This window comes from Nicotiana tabacum, chromosome 3, assembly GCF_000715075.1.
Source record: "Nicotiana tabacum cultivar K326 chromosome 3, ASM71507v2, whole genome shotgun sequence".
In the NCBI taxonomy this organism is placed as follows: Eukaryota; Viridiplantae; Streptophyta; class Magnoliopsida; order Solanales; family Solanaceae; genus Nicotiana; species Nicotiana tabacum.
The window spans coordinates 18,100,955-18,126,885 of NC_134082.1; the positions used below are offsets into that span (position 1 = coordinate 18,100,955).

Here is a 25,931-nt window from a genome sequence, read left to right on the forward strand (position 1 = left end):
GCCTTTTCCCCGTGTCGACAATGGCGATTATAGCTTTCAGAGCAGGGTCGAATTCTTTATCTTCGCAAATCATTCCGATCAGCGGCCCATTATTGTGAGCAGGCAATGGATTGTTAGTCACATTTGGGATCTCCTCGTCCCTTAGCACTATTTTCCCTTGCTCTATCAAATTCTCGACCACTCTTTTCAACGACCAGGAGTCATTTGTATCATGTCCCTCGGCCCCTGAATGATAGGCGCATCTGACTCCAGCTTTGTAAGAAGGTGACATCGGGTTTTGCCTCGTTTGAGGGATTGGTTGCAAGAAACCCAACTGGACTAGTTTCGGGAACAAAGTAGAGTATGGTTCACCGATGGGCATGAAAGTCCGCCTTCGAGGTGGCTTCTGAGGGCGGAAGTTATTCTGAGGGGGTTGTGGGTTATAGTGGTTGCGGTAAGGAGGCTGATTTCTGGGAGGTGGAGCTGGGCCTTGGTTGGCTTGTTGCGGCAGACGGGCATAAGGCTGGGCATTCATGACCATATAGGGTTGATGAGCATATGCCAGATTTGAGTGGGGGTAGTAGTGTTGTGGGGTTCTTTCCGGGAAACGAGGCTTGGGATGACGATATTCCCTTGCTTCCGAAGCTGCCATGGTCGTTTCTTCCTTTTTCTTACCTCTTGCCATTCCTCCGAACCCGCTTTGGACGGCTTGGGAGGTCGCCCTTATGGCTGCTTGACTCGGAATCCTACCTGTTTTCAGACCATTCTCCACCATCTCTCCAATCTTGATTGCTTCTGCAAACGGCTTTCCCATGGCTGACATCATGTTTTGGAAATAGTCAGACTCTTGAGCCTGGAGAAAGGTAGTGACCATTTCCACTTCATCCATGGGAGGCTTTACCCTCGACGCCTGCTCACGCCACTTAATAGCATATTCTCTGAAGCTTTCTGAAGGTTTCTTCTTCAAATTCGACAGAGAATTTCGGTCTGGTGCAATGTCGATGTTATACTGGAATTGTTTCACAAAATCTCTGGCGAGATCATCCCATATATGCCATCGGGACATTTCCTGGTCCATATACCATTCCGAGGCTATCCCTACTAGACTTTCCCCAAAATATGCCATTAGCAGTTCTTCTTTTCCGCCGGCTCCCCGCAATTGGTTGCAATATTTCTTAAGATGTGCAATGGGGTCACCGTGCCCATCGTATTTCTCAAACTTTGGGGTCTTGAAACCCACTGGCAGGTGCACGTGAGGAAACATGCATAGGTCGGCGTAAGAGACGCTCTTCTGTCCACTCAAACCTTGCATATTCTTAAAACTTTGTTCAAGGCTTCTCATTCTTTTGGCCATCTCATTTTGTTCTGCAATTCTGGGGTTCTGATCCTGCCCGGGTGCAAGCTCGCACTGAGGCGGTGGAGGATTAGTGTTGGTAGTGAACCTAGTTGGTTCCATTGAGAATGAAGGTGCTTGGAATGTAAAAGAGGATGAGTCAAAGCTTGGCTTGTACGCAGCAGGTTGTGCCGTAGTCGGGCAAGGCAGTGCAGTAAAGATGTTCATGCTTGCATCGGTTGCTGACATTCGGGGATGAGGCTCAGAAGGCGATCCAGCAGAAAAGGCTGAAGTGGCTGGGTATCCGAATGGGGTAGCGGGATAATTTATGGGGACATTAGAAGTCCCGCTTGACCGGGAGAATAACTCAGGGAATCCGGGGACGACACTTGGCGATTCTTTTCCGTTATTCCAGTCGTCCAGCATTTCCAACATACGGAGTCTTAGGATTCTATTTTCCTCCGCAGTTGCGGATTCAGGTGTGAGGACGGCTGAGATCGAGCTCTCCTCGGAAACAGGGATTGTTTGTAACGGGATTTCTGAAGACATTTCCACACTTCCTTTTGACCTGGTGAAGTAAGTGTGAGTACTGCTTCCGGTCTTAACAACAGGTAGTTGAACACTTCTCTTTGACCTCGTGAAGTATGAGTGCGAGGCCAGACTTTCACCAAACCAACCGTCTTTTCCAAAAACCTGGAAGATACTCAACGACAAACGCACGGTTAATTTGCAGCAAATAACAGATAGGCAATCTCACATTTGGCATGATGCACCTATGCAGTTAAGTGGATTCCTACATGTTCGCGGCGAAAGCATGCGTCATTCCGGCATTCTTTTTAAGCTTCCCTTTTCTTATCATTTTCTTCTCTTTTTGTTTTTCTTTTATGTTTTTATTTGCGGAAAAAATGCGACCGGATCCGATGAGGATTGCCTACGTATCACGATGCCTACGTGAATCAGATCATTACGTAGTTCGAAACACAAATGAAAGAAACACACCTTTTATTGTTGAAACGGTCTATTACAAACTACATTTGCAAAAGAAAAAGCAAACTTTGAAAATAAACCTAGACTCAAAATAGACTAAAAATCACCCCGTTGGAAAAAACAGGCAGAAGATGCCAAGATACAGACTTGACTTATGAGTACATTATGGTTTTGAAAATTGGTGTCTGCGGGGCATCGTTCGGCCTCGCCGTGGTCCTAGGCGTGAGATCCCCTTCAAGTTGCTCCAGCTCATGCATGGTCTGCTTGACATAACCTATCACTGCCGAGAGGACGGTAACACTGGTCATGTCCTCGCATCGTAGGCATCATCTGGTGATGGCATGGGCAATGGCCTTGATCTTATCTCTGGTTTGCTTCTTCTCTATGAGTAGGCGTTTTATCTGATCGCTACATATCTTGAATACCTGAGCATCCTGTATATGCTGATGCTTCAGTTGCCGTACTTCTAACTTCATTTGGGCCAACAAGTCGTACCAGTATCTTCTCTCAATTTGGAAATCCTTGGCCTGATTAGCTGTTTTGATCTCAAGTGTAACCATCTCTCTCTTTATTTTAGCAACAGTTTTCTCGGGGTCGCCTTCCAATTGATTCAGGTATCGGCGATGCTTATCTGCTCTTGTATCCCACTGTGCCCTGAGCTCTGCTATGACGTTTTCAGATCTTTCTAAACCATCTTGCCATTCCCTGATTTCACTTTTTAGCCTTTTTATCAACTGCTCGTCCGATCAACGCCTTGGCTGTTTATCCGCATCCACCCTTATCTGTTTGATTTGGGCTCTGAGCATTTCGTTTTCCTGAATTAACCTGTTCCGCTCTCCCAGATTGGTAGCAATTTGCACGTTGTGCTCATATTTCAAGCTTTCGACTTGTTGCTTCAACCTGCTGATTTCGGCGCAATAGCCTCTTTCTTTCACTAACCAATCCCACTGCTTTTGCGATGATTCGGCGAAATTCAGGATGTGGGGTCTCTTAGCCGGCCTTTCATGCTCAAGTTCCCTTCTATACCATGCAAGGTAACCTGCCACCGTCTCTCCTTTGGCTCGATCCCGCATGCAAGTATCTGATTTCAAATATTGACACTCACTCCAGATTTGGCGAATCTTCGCTTCTGGGAATTGTCCGTTAGGACTTATCTCAACTGCTTGAGTGCCAAGATCTTCCTCATGAGGTACTTTCTGGCATCTTCCAAGCTGTCTCAAAACTCGGCAGGGTGCGTAAGGTTGAATGCTCTTAAGCCCCATCAGTAAGAAATGAGTTTTAGCTGCCGACATATATATGATCTCATCAACAGGCAACCATCCTAGCGTCCATTGTATTTGGCTGGCAGTAAGAGCTTGAAAGAACGAGGTCCATGCCAGGACTCCTTTGGGCAAACTGATCTCTTTGGTTCTCGTGTAAAATTCTTCTATGCAAGTCTTTTCCGGGGAACCATGGCTCAAAATCTCGGAACGATGGCAGAAGTGCTCGGTCATCCACATTTGTAGGAGCAAGTTACAACCTTCGAAGAAATTTCCCCCAGCTTTACAAGCTGTAAGAGCTCGAAAGATGTCAGATACCACCATAGGTGCGAGAGTATTGTCATTTTGCGTGAGTAAAGTGCTGACGACCCCGGATATCTTCAAATCAATGTTTCCGTCTTTCCTTGGAAATACCAGAAGGCCCAGGAACATCATCATGAAAGCTACCCGTCTGTGTTTGTCCCACTTATGACGAACACCTTTGCTACACAGTTTGTTGATTGGATTATTGAATCCTCCCTCATGACCGTACCTATCATATATGAAGCATGGAGTACAAAATCCAGCTGCCAGATCTGGGTTGTGGACCCTTCTGGGTATCTTCAATGAATCTAGGAACCGATGTACCGTGACAACTCTTGGGGCGACCAAGTATTTTTGCCTCAACGGAAGTTCAGCATTCCCGATGTACCCGGCCATTTCTTCCAAAGTCGGGGTGAGTTCAAAATCAGAGAAATGGAAAACATTGTGCGTCGGGTCCCAGTAGGTAACCAAAGCTCTTATGATATCTCCCCGAGGCTGGATTTCCAACAAACCCACGAGACCTTTCAGATATTTCTTGACCTCATTTTTTCCTTCAATACCTAGATCATTCCACCATAGCCGTAACTTGACAGGGATTTTGGTCATTATTGAAAAACGTTCATTTTGCATCGTGCTCATCCTGCACATTTATTAAGGTGATTTTAACAAAATGACTTGACTCAATAATATTTTACAACGGGGATCAAGTTTTGAACACGGCCCTTAAGCGCTTCGGGGACGAAGATTTTAAGGCCGTGTGGGTCAACTGGACAAAAATACTAAACAAGACCCAAAGGTGGTTATTTATGTAAAGTCAGCCTTCCGGCGTCCCTTTCGGGAACATTCGGCTATTTATGACAAAACAGCATCACCTGATTTATTTATGACTCTTTTTTTAAAAAAATTTGACACACATTTTTCTTCTTTTTTTTTTATTTATTGATTTTGGCTACTTTAGCAAAAATGGGGTTGAACCCGACGAGGGTTGCCTATGTATCTCACATCCGGTGAGAATCAAACCTGCGTAGTTCGGGACATCATGAATAGAGAAAATCAATTAAACCCAGAAAGCAAGAATATTTTTTTATTATTATTTTCTTTCGAAAAGAGATAAAGACTAAAGAAATTTTTTTTTAAGGAAGTATTTGGACTATTAGTCTGAATTTATAAAGAGGTGCTACGAAAGAAACAACACATTATGAATTTCCAAATTTTTTTTTTTACTTTTAAATAAATACCCTTTTTGATTTTTTAAAAGAAAAGAAAAATTTTTATATTTTTTTTTTAATAAATCAAACTAAAAGACAAATGTTGGTTTTATTCTTTTTTTTTTAGAAAAATTCCGGCGAGGTTGTGACACTACTTGGACATTGGTTTTATTTTCCCAAAATAAGTAATTATCTCCCTACGCTGCTATTTTTCCTCTTTTTTTTTTTAGAAACCGGTCAGCATGCGGAACCGAAGCAAATAAATGCGCAAAACAAATAGGATACAGCAGGGTGGTCTTTTCATTTCAGGTTGCCAATCCTAGACGGACCCAACCCCTGTGTTGAGCCCCCTAAGTCAAATGCAACATGATGCAAATAAACGTTCCTACTAGGGATCCGGCATGAAGTTTCGTTATACTAGGTTTATACCCTGGGTATTTGTTCTAGACTGTGTAACCGAGCGGACAACTCGAGTCGAGGAGGGGGCTACGTACCGGGGACCCGCGAGATCGTCCGGCTTTGTAACTTGTCCGACCTCTTTCTTATTTCAGGTATTGACACTAACAGAATAGGGAGTCTCGACCAGCGAGCTTCTCCCCGGAGGTAAGAAGAGAAAGGTTCCGGCACAGTTTATATACAGTTCAGATAATATCAAAGCGGTAAAAGACAACATTTAGCACGTTACGCAAAAACATGTAATAAAGATCAGATAATAAAGCCAAATATAACAATTGTTCTAAGCTCGAATTCTTGAACCCTGAACCAGTGGTTCTGGGTCAGCTTCCCCAGCAGAGTCGCCAAAGCTGTCACACCTCCTTTTTGCGCGCCCGCCCCGAAGGGTAGAAATGCGCGAGGGAGTTTTTCCAATTTAAGTGACAATATTTGAAATGAGATTATTTATTTAATTCAGAGTCGCCACTTGGGAAAGGTTTGGCTTTTGGTGTCCCAAGTCACCGGTTTATCTTGAATCCCAAATTGAGGAAATTTCGACTTTTCCAAATGAAGTCTGCGAACCAGAAATTCTAAGTAAGGAATTCTGTTGACCCGAGGGAAGGTGTTAGGCACCCTCGAATCCCGTGGTTCTAGCACGGTCGCTTAAATTGTTATAATGGCTAAATATCTGATTTAAATACATGTTGTGACTTATGTGCTTTTATTAAGTTTAAAACCGCTTTTATTATTATCATTTATTTTTATGGAATTGCAACGTCATGAAAATGCATCTCGAACCACGTCACAATCAATGCACCCGTAGTTATCAATACATTTCGACTCTGTTGAGATTTGGATTCGGGTCACATCAATGTGCACCCGAGTTTAAGAATGTAATTTTGATTAAGCCGTGCCTAAAGGGCCTAACGCGTTATTATCTTTGGGAAAGACCATAAAATTCACTAAACGGCCTGTCCCGAATTCTAAATATTTATTATGTTTAGTTATTGAGGGCCCCGCAATGGGCATTTTTATTTGGCGAGGCTCATCTCATTATTTTTAGAAAAAGGATATCCTGAAGCGTCTACATTTCTATTACATTTGTCTCTAATAAAATGAAAGAAAGAGGATTACGTGCTAATTACATGCTTGACCAGCTTCGGATCCTTACTTGATTATCTGATTTTTATGAGGCGTGAATTATTTTGTGCCTTATTTCATGGATGAGCATGTTGTTAAATTGTCAGGGGAAATTAATATACAAGATTAATAGAACTGTTAAAAGCTTATGATAAATGTTCTTCAGATCTAAGTTTGAAACTCGCTTATTTAAACCAAATCAGTGGAATTAACTTATCGGAAACTATTACTAATAGAGTTTGAATAGGATCCTGTGAACTATCTACAAAGATTCAATAAAACTAAACATCATATCTGGCAAGCGTAAGGCAATCTTTTCTATACATGCAGAATATTAGTTGAAAAGTTACCTAATTATCTGTGTGTTAAAACACTCATGCATTCCTTATTAGACAACCCATTAAGCAAACGAAATCACAATTTAGGACGGACTAAGCTGCGATTAAGTACAAGGCTACCTAACGTGTTTCTTTATTAAATTACAAACTAAACAAATTACACAGATCTTAATAACATTTGTAAAACTGTAACTGCAGCAAACGAATGATTAAACTCCTGCATATCTTTGATTTCATGCTTTCATTGTTACATCAGATGCAAAGTCTTAGTATGTACCTGGATGTTGGATACAACAGAAGAAGCAAGGGGTCAGTAGGACAATAGAAGCAACACCAAACAGCAGCAGTAACAGCAGGTACAAATAGGACAGCTCCCAGTGCAAGATACAGTTAGAAGATAAGAAATGGCAGAAAGGTAGCAACAGACAATGCAGTAGGAACAATACTCCAAGACAAACCAAATCCAGGAGAAACAAACAATGTGAATCAACCAATGAACTCAACTGATACTTGAAAGAAAACAGAGTTGATTGAACAGGTTGAACAAACTGAGAATCACACAAACAAGGCAGAAATAGTTGCTGATTTTCTGTTTATCCCTCTCCCTATCTCCTTTCTTTTCAAAATCCAATATCAGTCTTCAGTTTTGAACTTATACTTGAGTTATCAGAAAGAAACCTTTTCCAGTTTTTACTGTTTTCCCCAGAACTTCAGTTCTCAAAAATTCAGTCTGGGTTCTCCCTGTGTCTCTCTGTGTATCTATCAATTATTTCCTCTCTCTTCTCAGATCTCTTAATGTCTGTCTTAAAACTGATGGAAGTCACCCCTTTTATAAACCTAAAATCAACCCTTTAACAGCCTGTTTAGACAATTAGAACACCCCTCCCATGTGCTCTCCTATTTTCAGATTCCACTTAGCTAATTAAGTATAAACAAACCCCATGATATTCCCTGGCAGACTTACTTTTGAGTAATGTTTATTATTTCTGAAGCTAAAGTAGAGTATGGGCAGCAGAATGTAGTCTGTCAAACTATTTAATTCAAAAAGGGCCTTTATGCACATGTTGTGCACAAGTGCCCATGCCATCCAATTCTGACTGCAACTAAACAAAACCAATCCCTTTATATTTCTGATTCAAATACATCAAAGGTAAGTAGCTATAGTTTATTCTCAATTTTAATTCAAACAATGTTCAGGAAGACAAATCAAGCTGTTACCATTCAAACAGCTAAAACTATTTGACGACATGTATCGAATCGACTATACTAATTACAACATACACAATCAAAGCCAAGGATTAGAATCAAACAGTATCAACAAGGGGTCAGATTGCACATGTCAATACAGAAGTTAACTTGGGGATTGATTACTCAAACAATTTTAATTCAATCAATTAGACAGTTCACATACACACACATTATCAGTGAATGAGGAAACATTCGATCAAACAAAAGGGGTACAGGCAAGGTGGACAATCAACAGTTGATAAAAAAATTCAAAGACAACAAATTACACAAGACATTCGGCCATACGAACAGACCTTTAAACCACACACGTACTGAATAACAAAGAGAAAACAAACTTACCTTAAAACTTTGAAAGCAGAAACAGAAAAATCAACTTGTGTTGTACAGACCCTTTCTCAAGGTTGAACGGACTTTAATCGAAATGTTTCTCAAATGAGAAACACTTTGATTAAGGTCCATTAGACCCTAATCTCTTGGTTTAAATAGGCACGGAACAGGCACGAGGGACCCTTAATTTCTTGGTTTAAACAGGCACGGAACAGACCCTTGGTTTAGCTTGGATTAGACCCTAATCTCCTGGTTTAAACAGGCACGGAACAGGCACGAGGTTTAAACCTAATCTCTTGGTTTAAACAGGCACGGAACAGACACGAGGACCCTAGGGTTCAAAACATCAGATCTGGGATTCGTGTTTCCCTGGTCAGATTCGGACCAAACCAAGCACGGTTTGGTCACGAGGGAGGTTCGGGGACTATCTGGTATAAAACTAGAGTCAATCGGTGTAAGTTAGGTTCCGACTCGAATCTTCAAATGAAGATACGAGAAGGTGGGAGGGGATTCGAAGTGTGTGGTTGGTGGATTTGGGTTCGGGACGGTGAGGAGCATCTATGGTGTTAAGGGTGGGGTCACCGGCGTCCATGCCGCCGGCTTTCATGGTGAAAGTATACAGGGGCGGCCAGGGTTTGAAGGTCTGAGGTCTGGGGTGAAGACAACCTAAGGCAGGGGGTTCGGATAGGGGGGCAGGGTAAAGGTTATAGGTTTATATAGTTAGTGAGGGGTTGGTTCCTAGCCGTTGGATGGGGTACGATGAAGGGTCAGGATCTCTTGGCTGGTGGGGGACGGTGTCGTTTCATCCTAAAGGGGTTTGGGTCGGTCCGGGTGGAACGGGTCGGGTTCATCAGTGGGTTATGGGGAAGTGATCTTGGCCGTTGATCAATCTGAGATCAACGGCCCAGATCAGACCAGGTTAAAACGGTGTCGTTTGGAAGTTCTGGGTATCAGCTGGTCTGGACCGGGGCAGGCTCACGTTCTGGGCTTGATTTGGGCCTCAAATTTAAAATGAAAATGAGCCCAAACTGATTTTCAACCCAATTCTGCATTCTCTTTTATTTTTATATATTTTTTATTTTATTTTTAAAAACAAAACCCAAGTAAATCAAATTAAAATTAAATAGACACTTAATACAATTATTTTCACACACATATTAAAATATTTGAAGCAGGTAAAATCAAACAAAACAAAAATCACGGACAAAGATGCCTATTTATGATTTTCTATTTAACAACCGGATTACGGTTCAAATTACGCATGACACATACATTTTTTTTGTATTTTGTTTTAATAAAATAAAAATGGGCAAAAATCATAAATAATTAACAAAGTGCCATGTAAAATCCAAAAAATTGTACAGCAGGACCATTTGTTATTATTTTTATTTCTTTTGGAGCGATTGTCGCGTAAAACAAAAATCACGTGCTCACAGTAGTAATTTGTCACTCCTCAAGGTGAAGTCTTGCCCTACTCCTTCACCTTGACACAACTCTGTTCCAACAATGTTGCTGAATATCAAGCATTAATATTTTTGCTTGAAATGGCCATTGATATGAAGCAATTGCAATTGCAAGTCTTTGGTGACTCCCAGTTAGTGGTCAATCAGCTTTTGGGTAGTTACGAGGTCAAGAAGCCTGAACTACGCCCATATCATGATTACGCAAAAAGGTTGATGGGGTGGCTCAGCGATGTGACTATTCAGTATGTACCAAGGAAAGAAAATAAGAAGGCTGATGCTTTAGCTACTCTAGCTTCATTCCGTGCCTGACCAAGCGCAAGTTACCGTCTGCCAAAAATGGGTAGTACCGCCGCCAAATGAGGTCGAAGGTGAAGATAATGAACTCAAGCATCTTGTTGTTGTTTCTGAAGTTGAGAAAGAAGAATGGCAACAACTCATTATTGACTACTTACGCTATGGGATACTTCCAGAAAATCCGAGGAGAAAGACTGAAATCCGTCGTCGTGCACCTCGCTTCCTTTACTATAAGGATACTTTATACAGAAGGTCGTTCGAGGGAGTACTCTTGCGATGCCTAGGAGAAGAAGAAGCTCTCCAAGCTTTGCAAGAGGCACATTCTGGGGTATGTGGGTCACACCAGTCCGGACCAAAGCTCCACTTCCATATAAAAAGGATGGGATATTATTGGCCAACGATGGTAAAAGATTGCTTGGACTATGCTCGAAGATGCAAGGCTTGTCAATTCCATGCAAATTTTATTCATCAACCTCCTGAAGTGTTGCACCCGACTGTTGCATCCTGGTCATTTGACGCTTGGGGATTGGATGTTGTTGGACCACTGCCAAAGTCCTCTGGTGGGCACCTATACATCTTGGTTGCAACTGACTACTTCTCAAAATGGGCTGAAGTTGTTGCTCTTAAGGAAGTAAAGAAGGAAAATGTTGCAAGTTTCATCTGAGTAAACATTATTTATCGCTTTGCCATTCCTCGTTACATAATAACGGATAATGGAAAGCCATTCGATAATAGGTTGATGAACAGGATTTGTGATCTCTTTGGCTTCAAGCAACGTAACTCTTCGATGTACAATGCTGCCGCCAATGGTCTAGTTGAGGCATTCAACAAGACTCTATGCAACTTGTTAAAGAAAGTTTTCTCCAAATCCAAACGAGATTGGAATGACCGTATGGAAGAAGCTCTATGGGCATATAGAATGACTCATCGCACGCCAACACAGGCAACTCATTATTCACTCGTTTATGGAGTCGAAGTCGTCTTGCCACTTGAGCGTCAAATACCTTCGTTACGACTGGCTATTCAAGAAGGGATCACTGATGAAGAAAATGCTCGACTTCGATTAGCAGAGTTGGAAGCTCTTGATGAAAAGAGATTGAACGCTCAGTAGAGTCTTGAATGTTATCAAGCTCGATTGTCTCGCGCCTTCAATAAAAGAGTTCGTCCGAGATCCTTTCAAGTAGGAGATCAAGTCCTTGTCGTACGAAGACCCATAATTACTTCACATAAACCTGTAGGGAAGTTCACTTCAAAATGGGATGGGCCATATGTCGTACAAGAAGCTTATTCAAGTGGGGCTTACAAGTTGGTTGATGCAGATGGTATGAGAATTGGCCCTATCAACGGCAAGGTTTTGAAGAAGTATTATCCATGAAGTTGCAAGTCATAATGCTCCTCGATGTACGAGCCTAAACTGCAAATCATGATGCTCCTCGACATACGAGCCTAAACTGCAAGTCATGACGCTCCTTGACGCACGAGCCTAAACTGCATGTTGCTACACTCCTGGCCCGCAAAAGTATAAACTGTGTACGGCCAAAAAAAAATCCGCTAGGTTGAAAATCTCGAAAGAGGCGGCCTAGGCAAAAGTTAGGACGCAAAAAAAAAATCTACCCAGTCTGAACTACGGTATGACTTGATCCTCTTCACCGAGGTACGTAGGCAGCTTAGAGTTTCATTCTAATTTCAGTCGCATAAGTTCAAAGATACATATTGCCCCAATTGTTGTTCGAGTGAAGTATGGAGGAATGCAAAATCAAGCTGAAATGCCATTCTCCTATTGAACTTTGATCTCATTTGATTTAAAGGGGGCAACCCTCCTTGGTAAATTGATATCTTCAATGGGCCGATTTTAGAAGGATGTCAAGTATTTGCATTGAAGTCCAGGGATTCTCTGTGTCTTCAGGTTTACCAAACCTTCAAGTTTGCTGGTCTCCAAGTCCGCCCTCTGTCTAAAAAAAAGGGGAAGAGAAGCGAGGCGTCAAAAGAAAACACAAGTATAAGGAAATGATTGCTTGGGGCAATGTTTCAAATTCAGTGAGATTTGAACCCCAAGATATTTGTGAGAATATGGCTCTTAAATTTCGATTTATGGCAAGTAAGACATCTTCTGATCTCGAGGCTTCCATATCAAGATACAAAATATTTGGTAAAGTCGCGCAAATCTGAAATTGTCGGTGTATCAGAATTTAGTGTTGACTTTGAAATATTATCTGAATGTATCTGTAAGGCATTAAATCTTGAATTTTGGATATGTTATATATTTGGAAGTTAAGTTTCCAGTAGATCAAACGGTTCATGATTTCGACGTTCCTACTTCAAGATACAAAACTCTTGGCGACATCGCGCAAATCTGAAATTTTCAACGTGGTGGAACCTAAAGTTGATTTCAAAATATTATATGGAACGATTCTGAAGTTATTTGATTGAGAATTTTGGATATTTCTATATTTTGAAGTCTAGTTTTCAAGAAATCAAACGGTTCATAATTTCAATATTCCTACACCAAGATATGATTTTTTTAGTAAGACTGCGCAAATCTGAAATTTTTAACATGGTGGGATCTAAAGTTGGTTCCAAAATATTATCTGGGGAGATTCTGAAGGTTTTTGATTCTAAGTATTGGATATATTTTAGATATTGAAGTCATCAAACGGTTTATTATTTGAACTCTCCCAAGATATGAATCTTTTGTTACAAGCGCGTAAAACTAAAAATTATGCGACTAAGATAAAAGTCAGACAACGTAAAGCAAAAGAGAAGCTGAAATATTTTAAGCCCTCGAACTCTCCATGTTGAAGTCTTCAAGTCCGTCGGTATTCAAGTTGAAGTCCCCAGGTTGAAATCTTCAACTCCGTCGGTCTTCAAGTTGAAGTTTTCAAATTCGCCGATCTTCAAGTTGAAATATTTAGGCCATCCAAGTCTCAAAGTTGAAGTCTTCAAGTCCGTCGGTCTTCAAGTTGAAGTCTTCAAATTCGCCGATCTTCAAGTTGAAATATTTAGGCCCTCCAAGTCTCAAAGTTGAAGTCTTCAAGTTCGTCGGTCTTCAAGTTTCAGTCTTCAAATTCGCCGATCTTAAAGTTGAATTGTTTAAGCCCTCCAAATCTTCGAGTTGAAGTCTGCAAAGTCCGCCAAATCTTCAAAGTTCTCCAAGTGTTCAAGTCGATGTCGTCTTCAAGTTGAAGCTTTATAACTTTCCAATCTTAAGGTGGACATATAAGTCCCTTTGCACCTTAAGTTGGCCTCTTCGTGGGTTTGTCCTTAAGAGGAACTATAACGTTTCAATCTTAAGGTGGACATATGAGCCCCTTTGCACCTTAAGTTGGCCTCTTCGTGGGTTTGTCCTTAAAAAAATTATAACTTTCCAATCTTAAGGTGGACATATGAGTCTCTTTTCAACTTAAGTGGGCCTCACCGATAGTCGGGTCGTTTTGAGAGTAATCTCTCTGATAGTCGGGTCATTTTGAGAGTAATCTCTCCGATGGTCAGGCCGTTTTGAGAGTAAGCTCTCCAAGAATCGGACCACATTAAGAGTAATCTCTCCAAGAATCGGGCCATTTTGAGAGTCATCTCTCCAAGAATTTGGCCTCATTGAGAGTAATCTCTCCAAGAATCTGGCCATTTTGAGAGTAATCTCTCCAAGAATCGGGCCATTTTTAGAGTAATCTCTCCAAGAATCGGGCCATTTTTAGAGTAATCCCTCCAAGAATCGGGTCATTTTGAGAGTCATCTCTCCAAGAATTGGGCCACATTGAGAGTAATCTCTCCAAGAATCGGTCCACATTGAGAGTAATCTCTCCAAGAATCAGGCCATTTTGAGAGTCATCCCTCCAAGAATTGGGCCATATTGAGAGTAATCTCTCTAAGAATCGGGTCATTTTGAGAGTAATCTCTCCGGTAGTCGGGCCATGAAAGTAATCCCTCCGATTTTTTGGCAGGGATGAGTACCCATCCCCTCACACCCCAAGATTATCTTCTTTATGCGTGAATCATCTTATTGAAGAACATATCTTTCTCGCTTGACCTACAAAAAAAAAAAGACAACAAAGAAGAAAGCAAAAAAAAAAAAAAAGAAAAAAGAAATTACCGTCGCGTCAATGCTTTCGAGTCCGCAAAACTAGACTCAATATGGCTTTGCAAATATTGCAAATTGATACTAAACAAATACGAGCACAGGGGTTTATATAGAGTTTGCAAAGCGATTGCCGAGAACTTATTTCCGATGTGGGATTGTTGCCACAATTGTTCTCCTATACGGACTCGGCAGGCTAACGACGGTGGTGTCTCCAATTCCATTTTGAATTGGAACTGGTTAGTAGTGTCCAATTGTGATTGAAATTGCTAAGAAAGAAAAAGCTTTTGGTTTCAATTCTTACTTGAGTAGTAGGTTCCACGTGTCTAAGTTAAGTTCATGATGGAAGAATTCTTATTGCAAAATATTATCCTTCAATCCAGTCAAAGAATGAGATCATCTCTATAAGAAAATTAACTTTAAAGGGCCCGTAAGATTGTTCTAAAATGAATAAATAAAAGGCATGTTGAAGTGATAATAATAATAATTATTATTATTATTTTTCAATTATCCCTTGATCTCCTGGCACTAGCATTTACAGTGCTTGAAATCATTTTAAAATCCAACATACCAAAGTACTACCAAATATTATTAACATGGAAATGATTTCTACATGCTCCTATCAAACGTGGCCTAAGATATTGGTCTATTATCATTTTTGGGCATACAAGAAGTATAGTGCATAGATTATTATTAACCTAAACGAGCGTTAAAGTAGTACTTGAAGGCCCGATTCGGTTTCGACAAGTCTACACCTCAACAAGTCTTGAAGTAGGGGGAATTTGAAAGCATTTAAATTTTATTGGATTTAAATTCAATAAAATTATTTGGACTATATGTTAAATACATTAGTTCGAATAGATATTATGGGCTAATATAATTGAATTAATTATATAAGTTCAATATATATGGATTAAATAAATAAATCTTAATCCATTGGGCTAGCCCATTTAATTGGGCTAAAGAGATGAGCCCACTTCATTAAGCCCAAGATGTCATCTTCCAAGAGGCCCAGTTTGGTGTCACGTGTCAAATGACGTGGCGCGCCCAAGTCAAGCGGAAGATCCAATAGGACCATGCCGCGTGTCAAAATGACAAGGCATGTCCAGTCGCGCTAAAAAGCCAATGAAATCGCGCCACGTGTGCAAGTGACATGTTCTAGCCAATCAAATGCAGTCATGTCACACTTCAATTTGATTGGTCGGAAAGAGCTTGTTCTTATCACAACTCTTTCCTTCTACAACTATAAATAGGGGTTTTCATAACTCAGAAAAGACACCAGAAGTTATAACAAGAAGCAAGAAACAGCTCGTGGATCAAACGCTGCAAATTCCTCCACAAGTTTCAGGCTTCAAGTTCAAGTTCAAGAAATCAAGTGCAAGTTCAAGAACGAAGAAAAAATCAAGGTCAAGTTGAAGCAATCAAGCTCAAGCTCAAGAACAAGATCATCGTTTGAGGCAACAAATACATATTCAAGATCAAGTTCAAAGGCCCTTGAATTTATTTACTATTGAAAAGTAGAATCAGAGGATTCATAGAGATTGTATACTCATATTATTTGAAATAAAATACTACAATTGTTGCAATATTTTCGGTCTTGATTTTATTTTCTCGAACAAAATTTATTGTCTACACAACTTATTTATTTATTAATTTTAAATATTTACTTTATAAATTTTATTTTAAGGTTAATTTGACTAACTTCTGAAACAAACAGAAAATCAATATTTTTAAATTAATTTCTTACAAATTCCATCTAATAAAACAACATACAAAACTTAATACTTTAGAAGCAACAAAAAATATTTATTCGAAAGTTAGATTTTTATTCAATTAATTGGCTAATAAAAATAAAATGAATTAAACATACGATAGCAATATGAAAAACTGAAATGATAAGTAGCATTTCAATATTTTAAGATGAAGTATTATGAAGCTATTTTATTAATTAAGCAGGTTAATGTAATATTATTATCTATTTGACTTTTTTGATAATGATAGATTACAACATTGTATTACGAAAATTTTTATTTGTGATAAATGAATTCTCTAATAGTATAGAAGATGAGAGACAATTAAAAAAATAGACATTTAAATTATGAGAATAAGCTCATAAGTTGGAAAAGAAAAACGCAGGAAAATGTGCGAAGAAATTAAAAGAAAAAAGAAAATTAAGATTGCACACAAAAATTACTAACACAACTATAATAAAGAACTAAAATCTCTAAATTCGACTAAGGATGAATATAAATTAATTTTAAATATGGACACTTTACACAAATATTGAGGACCAATAGTAAAAAGACAAATGCATGCTTTGAATAAAATTGGGAATTCAGGATCAAGAACGAATATTTTAGAGTCAAATTTCAGAAGGAAAATAATCTTTTATTTTATTGATTAATATACTTTAAAAAGAAAAAATATGAATTCAAAATGTCATCATGTAATTACCATCAATTTTTTGCCCCTTGAGAATTGGGGCGTGTAATTACCTCATTTTAATAAAGCTCAATTTCATATTGGCTAATTAATTATATACACAGATAAATATACCAAATTGTTAATTTACTCAAACTTAATTGCAAATCGGAGCGTTCAATTTGTTGGGCCCATGTCTCTAATAGTATAGAAGATGAGAGACAATTAAATAAAATAGATATTTAAATTATGAGAATAAGCTCACAAGGTGGAAAAGAAAAACTCGGGGAAATGTACAAAGAAATTAAGAGAAAAAAGAAAATTAAGATTGCGCACAAAAAATACTAACGCAACTATAACAAAGAACTAAAACCTTTAAATTTGACTAAGGATGAATATAAACTAAAATTTTAAACACGGACACTTTACACAAATATTAATGAGCAATAGTAAGAAGACAAATGCGTGCTTGGAATAGGATTGAGAATTCAGGAGCAAGAAAGAGTACTTTTAGAGTCAATTGTGAGAAAGAGAAGAGTTTTTTATTTTATTTATTAATATATTTTAAAAAGAAAACATGAATTCAAAATATCATCATGTAATTACCATCAATTTTTTGCCCCTTGAGAATCTCAGCGTGTAATTACCTCATTTTAATAAAGCTCAATTGCATATTGACTAAGTAATTATATACAAAGATAAATATACCAAATTTTTAATTTACTCAAAATTAATTGCAAATGGGAGTGTTCAATTTGTTGGGTCCGTGCTCGCCTATCTAGTATTATCGATACACAAAAGTTGAACTCAAAGACCATATATTCGTACATATGGATTAATTGGTGGTGCTCCACTATATAATCTTTGCCGGCCCGATACTTTATAAATTTATGTTTTTATTTCTTAAACTAGTATAAGTACCCGCGCGGATGCGCGGATACTAATTATGTCAAATATTTAAGTTATTTGGATTGTATGTAAATAATCTTAAAATTTACACTTTCTCAGTAAATATAGATATTCATTGGATATTAACTACATGAAAAAAAATCATTTCTTCTATTTTTCTTTTTTGATATCATTCTTGCCGGTGTCATTGGATCCTAAAAATAATCAGGAAGCAAAATAATAACTCATATTTATGGCAAAACAATCAAATGTTGAGACAATGAATGACTCTTTGGATAAGACTTAACTCTTTTACTATTACTTGAACTCTTATTTGGTATGTTGATATCTCTTAAGAAATATTTCTTTCTTAAAATTTCAGTTTCTAAAACATTATTTTTCAATAATAATTATTTTTATAATAATGTAATTGAAAATATTATTCTTAATTCAAAACTCATTTTAGTTGGCTATCTAAACATATAAAAAATCTTTAGCTAGTGAATTTTTTTTACTCCATTTTGATATTTGATATTAACCATGTTAAATATCTGAGTTATTTGAATTATATATAAATAGTCTTAACATTTAAACCTTCTAAATAATTATAGATAATCGTCAGATATTAATTAAGAAACGCTACATGAAAAAAGACTAATATTTTCTCAATTTCTCGTAGTGATAATTTTATTTTTGCACTATTCTCATAGGTGTCATTGGAACCTAAAAATAGCCACAAAGCGAAATAATAACTCATATTTACGGCAAAGCACAAAGGTTGACACGATATAGATTTTTTCTAACAATTTTTTCAATATATATTTTCTTTTATCTTATTTTTTATGTCATTATTTCTTTTGTTACAAAAAATTAATTTATTTCACTATAAAAGGATGAGTTTTAATAAAAATTGTCTACATATAAACTTTAATTATATTTTTAGTCTTTGGTTAAAATTATTATATTTTTCTGTTGGCTTTATCTAATCAGCCTAAATAGGTTCTCACCTGACCACTTAAATTAAAAAATTGAATGATGTGTAATTTATATATAATCCATATATAATATGTGTATAATCGTGTGTTGTCGGTATATCATCTATTTATATTAGCTATAAAAAGCAAACAATAAATATGACCGAATATTATGTAAATATTCCATAAGATTTCGGTTTTTTGAGTTTATCCATTATATAACTTCTATTATAACAATTTTAAAACTCTCTACTTATGTTCAAAAATATATTATCTTTTTATTATATTTGAATTAAAAAAGTAAAGAGTTTTTTCGAAATAATTTGTTTACATTTTAAAAAAAATATTTCACGTCATACCAATTTTTTTTTTATATAAACTCTTTGTTACACTTAAAAGTCGCTATAGAAATTATCAATTAGAAACCAATTTATCTCTTGTTAAGTTTGAAAAAAAAAACCTTTCACATAATCTAATGATTCAAAACTAATATGCTTCAACGAAAAAAATATTATATCCTTGCAATATTGGTTTGACTACAGCTAAATGAAGGGGTTTCAGCTTATACCATTTAATTCCTTGAATGTGCTAAATTTAAATTAATGATAGCAATTGTATAGCCAAAGTTTTGGCTATTTGTTTGATGTCCATTTATGCAAATTGACTCTTCAAACAAATATTCTTCAAGAAGAATTTTTTTTTTTAATATTGACTGGTTTTGTGATGTTTTTTTCTCCAGCATGTATGTTTACTTTATTATATATGTAAGTAAATATTTATTTGATTTTGTAAACTCTTTTTTGTTATTTAGATAAACATAGACGTGTAGCCTATATACAACAAAACAACAACAACCCAGTATAATCCCATTTAGTGGGGTCTGGGGAGGGTAGTGTGTACGCAGACCTTACTCCTACCCTAGGGTAGAGAGACTGTTTCCAAATAGACCCCCGACATCCTTCCCTCCAAGAACTTCCCACCTTGCTCTTGGGGAGACTCGAACTCACAACCTCTCGGTTGGAAAGACGTGTAGCCTATATATTATAATTATTTTAAAAGAATTTTGTTTTATTCAAATCTAGCTACAGTGTTTCAAAGAACTATACTTATAGGATTTTAAATGTGAAAGAGTTTTATAGTTATATGGAGTAGTTTTTTTTTGCTAGAGGCGAAGTAGTATTTAAATAATTAGAAAAAATAACAAAAGTTCCTAACATGGTTGCATAACCAAATTAAGTATGATAACATGATAAAAAAAGATAAATTATATTTTTAATTTAAATTCGAATTTTAGAGCTTTATCTATAAATTCAAAATTATCTTTTAATTCAAATTCCGTATATAATTTTAGAGCTTTATCTATATATTATTTGTATTTAATTAAAATAGTCAAATATAGAATAAAGTTACCATATACTATTGATATTTATTAGTTTGTCACTTGGCTTAACCATAATGTCAATTATATATGATAACTTTCTTGCTTTAATATATATATATATATATATAGATATTCTGTATCAGTTACTTATAATAATTATGGGATATCTCCTCATGAGTCATGGCAGTCAATTTTAAGAAAATTATCTTTTAATTCAAATTCCATATATATATTATATTTGTATTTAACTAATATATATATATATATATATATATATATATATATATATATATATAGAGATATAAATATAGATATAGATATTATATTATATTTGTATTTAACTAAAATAGTCAAATATAGAATAAAGTTATCATATACTATTGACATTTATTAGTTTGCCACTTGGCTTAACCATAATGTCAATTATATATGGTAACTTTCTTGCTTTAATATATATATATATAGATTTTTGTGTGTGTATATATATTATATTATATTTGTATTTAACTAAAATAGTCAAATATAGAATAAAGTTATCATATACTATTGACATTTATTAGCTTGCCACTTGGCTTAACCATAATGTCAATTATATATGGTAACTTTCTTGCTTTAATATATATATATATATATAGATTTAATTTAAATTTAAATTTTAGATTTTTATTTATTAAATTGATTTTCATGTAATCTTTTAATCATTTATAATATGTTTATTTTGTAAATTTGAAATATTAGTTTGGTTGATAGCTAAGTAATGGAACTTGAATTAGTCTTAATAATATGCTACATAAAATACAAAAAAGAAAATTAGCAAAATTATAAAAGTGACGTTTGGACATATTATTTAAGAAAGTATCTAAAATTAAATAAAGTGGTTGGAAATTTTTGGTTCTTGAAAAAATTGTTCAATTTGACAGAAGTTCTGAAAAACGTTCATCATGGCACTTGGTGAACCAGATATCTTCACGAAAAAGTTGCTTATAAAATTTTCTTAAAAGTACTTAAATTATTTAGGAATGACAAAATACTTCGTGTGTTAGCCGAGGCGAGTCCCTAAAGAGATATTACCGGTTCAATAAATATTAAAAATATTCTTTTTAAGTTAAATAATTATAAGTTTAATTCAGTTAAAAGTATAAATCTCTACCATCAAATTTATAATGTTTCGGCTTATAATCACTTCTAATTTTACCAAATTTTTACTATTTTATTCATTTTTTGTGAATTTGCAAATATCCATCCCAAACAATACCCCAACTCACTGTCTTGTAAAAATGCTGTTTTTTACTGATTTAGATTTTTACAGATAATTTTAAAGATATTTCAAGCATTTTAATATAAAAAGTGATATTTTTCCTTTACCAAATATAATAAAAATATTTATTGTAAATTTTCAGTATTTTTGTTCAAACATAAAGTATTTATAAAATCGTATTCAATTTTCAAAATTATGTTGCAATAACAACAACAACAACAACAACAACAACAACAACGACGATCCAGTGTAATCCCACTTGTGGGGTCTGGTGAGGGTAGTATGTACACAGACCTTACCTCTATCCTGAGGGGTAGAGAGGCTGTTTCCAGGAGACCCTCAGCTCAAGAAGACGACAAGAGACAATATATTAGTATTATTAATTGAATCATAATAGAATAACAATGATATATAAAACAAAAAACACGAAATAGATGGAAAGTAAACAATAACCAGTAGGTAAAGACCGGCATCAGTAGAAACCACTAACATTCTAAAACTAAAACCTAACTGGCAAGTCTCACTCTGATGCGCCGAAGAAATATTCACAACTACCTCCTAACCTACAACTTTAATGCTCAACCTCCACAATTTCCTGTCAAGGGCCATGTCTTTAGTAATCCTAAGTCGTGTCATGTCTTGCCTAATCACCTCTCCCCAATACTTCTTGGGCCGTCCTATACCTCTCCTCGTGCCCACCACAGCTAGTCACTCACATCTCCTTACCGGAGCATCAATGCTCCTCCTCAGAATGTGCCCGAACCATCTGAGTCTTGCTTCCCTCATCTTGTCCTCCACGGGGGCTACGCCTACCTTCTCCCGAATAGCTTCATTCCTAATCTTATCCATCTTAGTATGCCCGCACATCCACCTCAACATCCTCATCTCTGCTACTGTCATCTTTTGAATATGTGAGTTCTTAGCCGGCCAACACTCGGTCCCGTACAATATGGCAGGCCTAACCACTGCTTTATAAAACTTAGCTTTTAGTATTGGTGGAACTTTCTTGTCATATAGGACTCCCGACGCTAACCTCCACTTCATCCACCCCACCCCTATACGGTGTATGACATCCTCGTCGATCTTCCCAATCCCCTGAATAACCGACCCAAGGTACTTGAAACTACTCCTCTTGGGAATGACTTGGGAGTCGAGCCTCATGTCCACCCTCGCTTTCGTCTGCTCGATGCTGAACTTGCACTCTAGGTATTCCGTCTTAGTCCTGCTCAACTTGAAACTCTTAGACTCAAGGGCCTGTCTCCAAACCTCTAGCCTCTCATTGACGCCGCCTCGCGTCTCATCAATCAGAACTATGTTATCAGCAAATAGCATATACCATGACACCTCCCCTTGAATATGATGAGTCAGTGCATCTATCACCAGGGTAAATAGGAACGGGCTGAGCGCATACCCTTGGTGCAACCCCATAACAATCGAAAAATGCTCGGAATCACCTCCTAATATCCTAACTCTAGTCTTAGCTCCATCATACATGTCTTTGATCACCTTAATGTAGGCAATTGGCACCCCTTTCGCCTCCAAGCAACTCCATAGAACCTCCCTAGGAACCTTGTCGTACGCTTCTCCAGATCAATAAATACCATGTGGAGATCTTTCTTCCTATCCCTGTACTGTTCCACGGTCCTCCTAATAAGGTGGATAGCTTCTGTGGTAGAACGCCCCGGCATGAACCCGAACTGGTTGTCTGAAATAGACACCGTCCTTCGTACTCTCATTTCTACCACTTTTTCCCAAACTTTCATGGTATGACTCAGTAATTTGATACCCCTATAATTATTACAACTCTGGATGTCACATTTGTTCTTGTACAACAGGGCCATTTTACTCCACCTCCACTCATCTGACATCCTATTTGTCTTGAATATAACATTAAATAACCCAGTTAACTATTCCAAGCCTGCTCTACCCGCGCACTTTCAAAGTTCAACTGGAATTTCGTCTGACCCGGTAGCTCTGCCCCTACTCATCTTACGCATTGCCTCCATTACTTCCTCGACCTTAATGTGCCTATAACTAAAGTCATGGAGATTGTCGGCATTTCCCAATTCACCTAGCACAATATCATGATCTCCTTCTTCATTTAGAAATTTATGAAAGTAGGTCTGCCACCTCCTCTTAATCTGGTTATCCCCCATCAAAACTCTGTCGTCCTCGTCTTTGATGCACCTTACTTGGTCCATATCCCTAGCCCCTCTCTCTCTCGCCTTAGCTAGTCGGAATAACTTCTTCTCCCCACCTTTGTCACCCAGTTCCTCATACAGGCGAGCAAAAACCGTTGTCTTTGCCTCCGTGACTGCCAGCTTCGCCTCCTTCCTAGCTACCTTATACCTCTCTCTATTCATCCTCCTTTCCTCCCCGCTAGTGCTCCCTACTAACTGCATGTACGCTGCCTTCTTCGCTTCCACTTTGCCTTGGACAACTTCATTCCACCACCAGTCTCCTTTGTGGCCACCGGAGAAACCCGAAGATACCCCTAACACCTCTCTCGCCGCCTTCCTTATACAGTCCACCGTCGTGGACCACATAGTGTTTGTGTCCCCATAACTCCTCCAAGCTCCCATAGCCGATAACCTTCCTTCCAACTCCCGGACTTTATCCTTTGTCAAGGCGCCCCACCTGATCCTCGAGCGACCTCGTACTAACCTCTTCTTCCTCCTTATTATAATACCAACGTCCATCACAAAAGCCTATGTTGTGTTGCGAGGGTCTCACCTGGGATAACCTTGCAATCCTCGCACAATCTTCTATCCCCTCTCCTGAGGAGGAAATAGTCAATCTGGGTCTTCACCACCGAACTTTGGAAAGTAACTAAGTGCTCCTCCCACTTCGAAAAACTTGAGTTCGCAATCACCAGCTCAAATGCCTTGGCGAAGTCCAACAGCGAAGTGCCCCCTCCGTTCCTTTCCCCGAAGTCGAAGCCGCCATGCACCTCAGAATATCCACCTGCAGCCGACCCAATATATTGCAATAAATACTTATTAATTCTTATTTTATAAGCAAGTTTCAATCAGTTAGGCCAACCCAACTCAAATGGCAAAAGAAAAAATAGGACAAAAAGGAGAAAAAAGTAATGAATAGGATACCGGTGACTCGGCGGCTAATATAACATGAAAAACAACCAGAAATCTAATTTATTTTAATCTAAATTCCCAGTCGGTTTTGTACATACTTTGGAGTTGCCTGAATCATATTATTGGACACGTAATCAGTGTTCAAAAGTTATATTAACAATAATATTTGTAACAACTAGCCACCCAACATGCTCCAAAATTGCTTTAGGAAAAATTCTTTTAGAGGTCAAAAAGTCTGTACTTACCTCGATTCGAGATAAGAATACTGCTCCAAAATTGCTTAATCTCCTCCAAACGACTTCGATTTATACAAAAGAATAATTAATGGAGTTAAACAAACCTATTGAACTTATCTCTTAAATACAAAGGATTTTTTCCTATCTATACCATATATAAAACCTTATTACTAAAAATATGCATTGTTTATTAATTACCCGCCCAATCCACGTTTTGCCTACAAATTTTGTACCATTCGACTATTAGGCATTAAAAGGGCAGAATATTCCCTAAAATTAAGAAGAGAATCTTGGTGTTAATTGATTCTACATTAAATTTAATTTTTAAAAAGGGAAAGGAGATTTCTCATCTACATATTTTTCTCCAAAACTACAAATCAAATTCTCGAAAAAAAAAATAACGAACAATTCAAATTTTCGAGTTTCAACAACTCAAAGTTGAAAAAATCTTTTCTTCGTCGTTTCTTCTATCACGGGAGGTTTGAGAGACTTCAATACCAAGTTCCGTTGCAGCAGGATTAGGGGTGTTTGAGGATCCTGATCCACCACCCTCTACATATACCCTTATCTTCTACTGATCCTCCCACCGCAACTGATCAACCCCTTCAACATCTTCAAGGCTAAGATCAAAATGAAGTCAATGACAATAACTTAAAGCTTGTAAAGAACAACAAAAAAGGGAAGAAAAAAATAACAGCAATAGGTCTTCTTAGTTTTATGATATTATCTACAAATTTACTACATATATCTATAATTTGACTACAATTTCTTTATTTGGTGCAGGAAAAAAATATTTTAATATACAATATCTCTAGAGTGTAGATAAATTGTAAGCAAATTGTAGTTTACTTATAGTTTGTAGTTAATTTGTAGATAAATTGTAGATAAAATGTAGATATATTGTAGATACTATATTTTTAATATTGTAATTGTTTTTTTTTTTTTGTGTTTGTTCTGAAAATGTAGGTGAGGAGGGCTTGGACAGATCATATACATACTGTATTGGATGGTGTGAAGCGGTACATTGTGTGTCTAGAAAACAAGAAATGTAGTTGTGACCAATTCCAACTTGAAGAACTTCCATGTGTAAATTGTTTCCAGATTGTAGTTATAATGTAGGTTAAATGTAATTAATTTGTAGCTTTTGTAAAAATTTGCAAACAATTTGCAGATTAATTGTGGATGTCACATTTCTACAATTGGCTCTTCATCTACAAAATTTCTACAAAATACTACAAATAAAAGCTGCCAAAATAGCAATTCATAACATTCCAATCAAGAAATATGAGAAGAAGTTT

At 37.2% G+C, this 25,931-nt stretch overlaps 1 protein-coding gene across 1 annotated transcript; it reads right to left on the reverse strand.

Annotated features, from left to right (window-relative positions):
• Positions 1–23,242: 23,242 nt before the first annotated feature.
• LOC142175790 (uncharacterized) lies at positions 23,243–23,887 on the reverse strand. Its single transcript, XM_075242786.1, has 2 exons — positions 23,563–23,887; positions 23,243–23,376 (listed from the first exon to the last, which is right to left on the reverse strand). Exons 1-2 carry the CDS (start codon positions 23,885–23,887, stop codon positions 23,243–23,245), a joined length of 459 nt encoding a protein of 152 aa, XP_075098887.1.
• Positions 23,888–25,931: the final 2,044 nt, after the last annotated feature.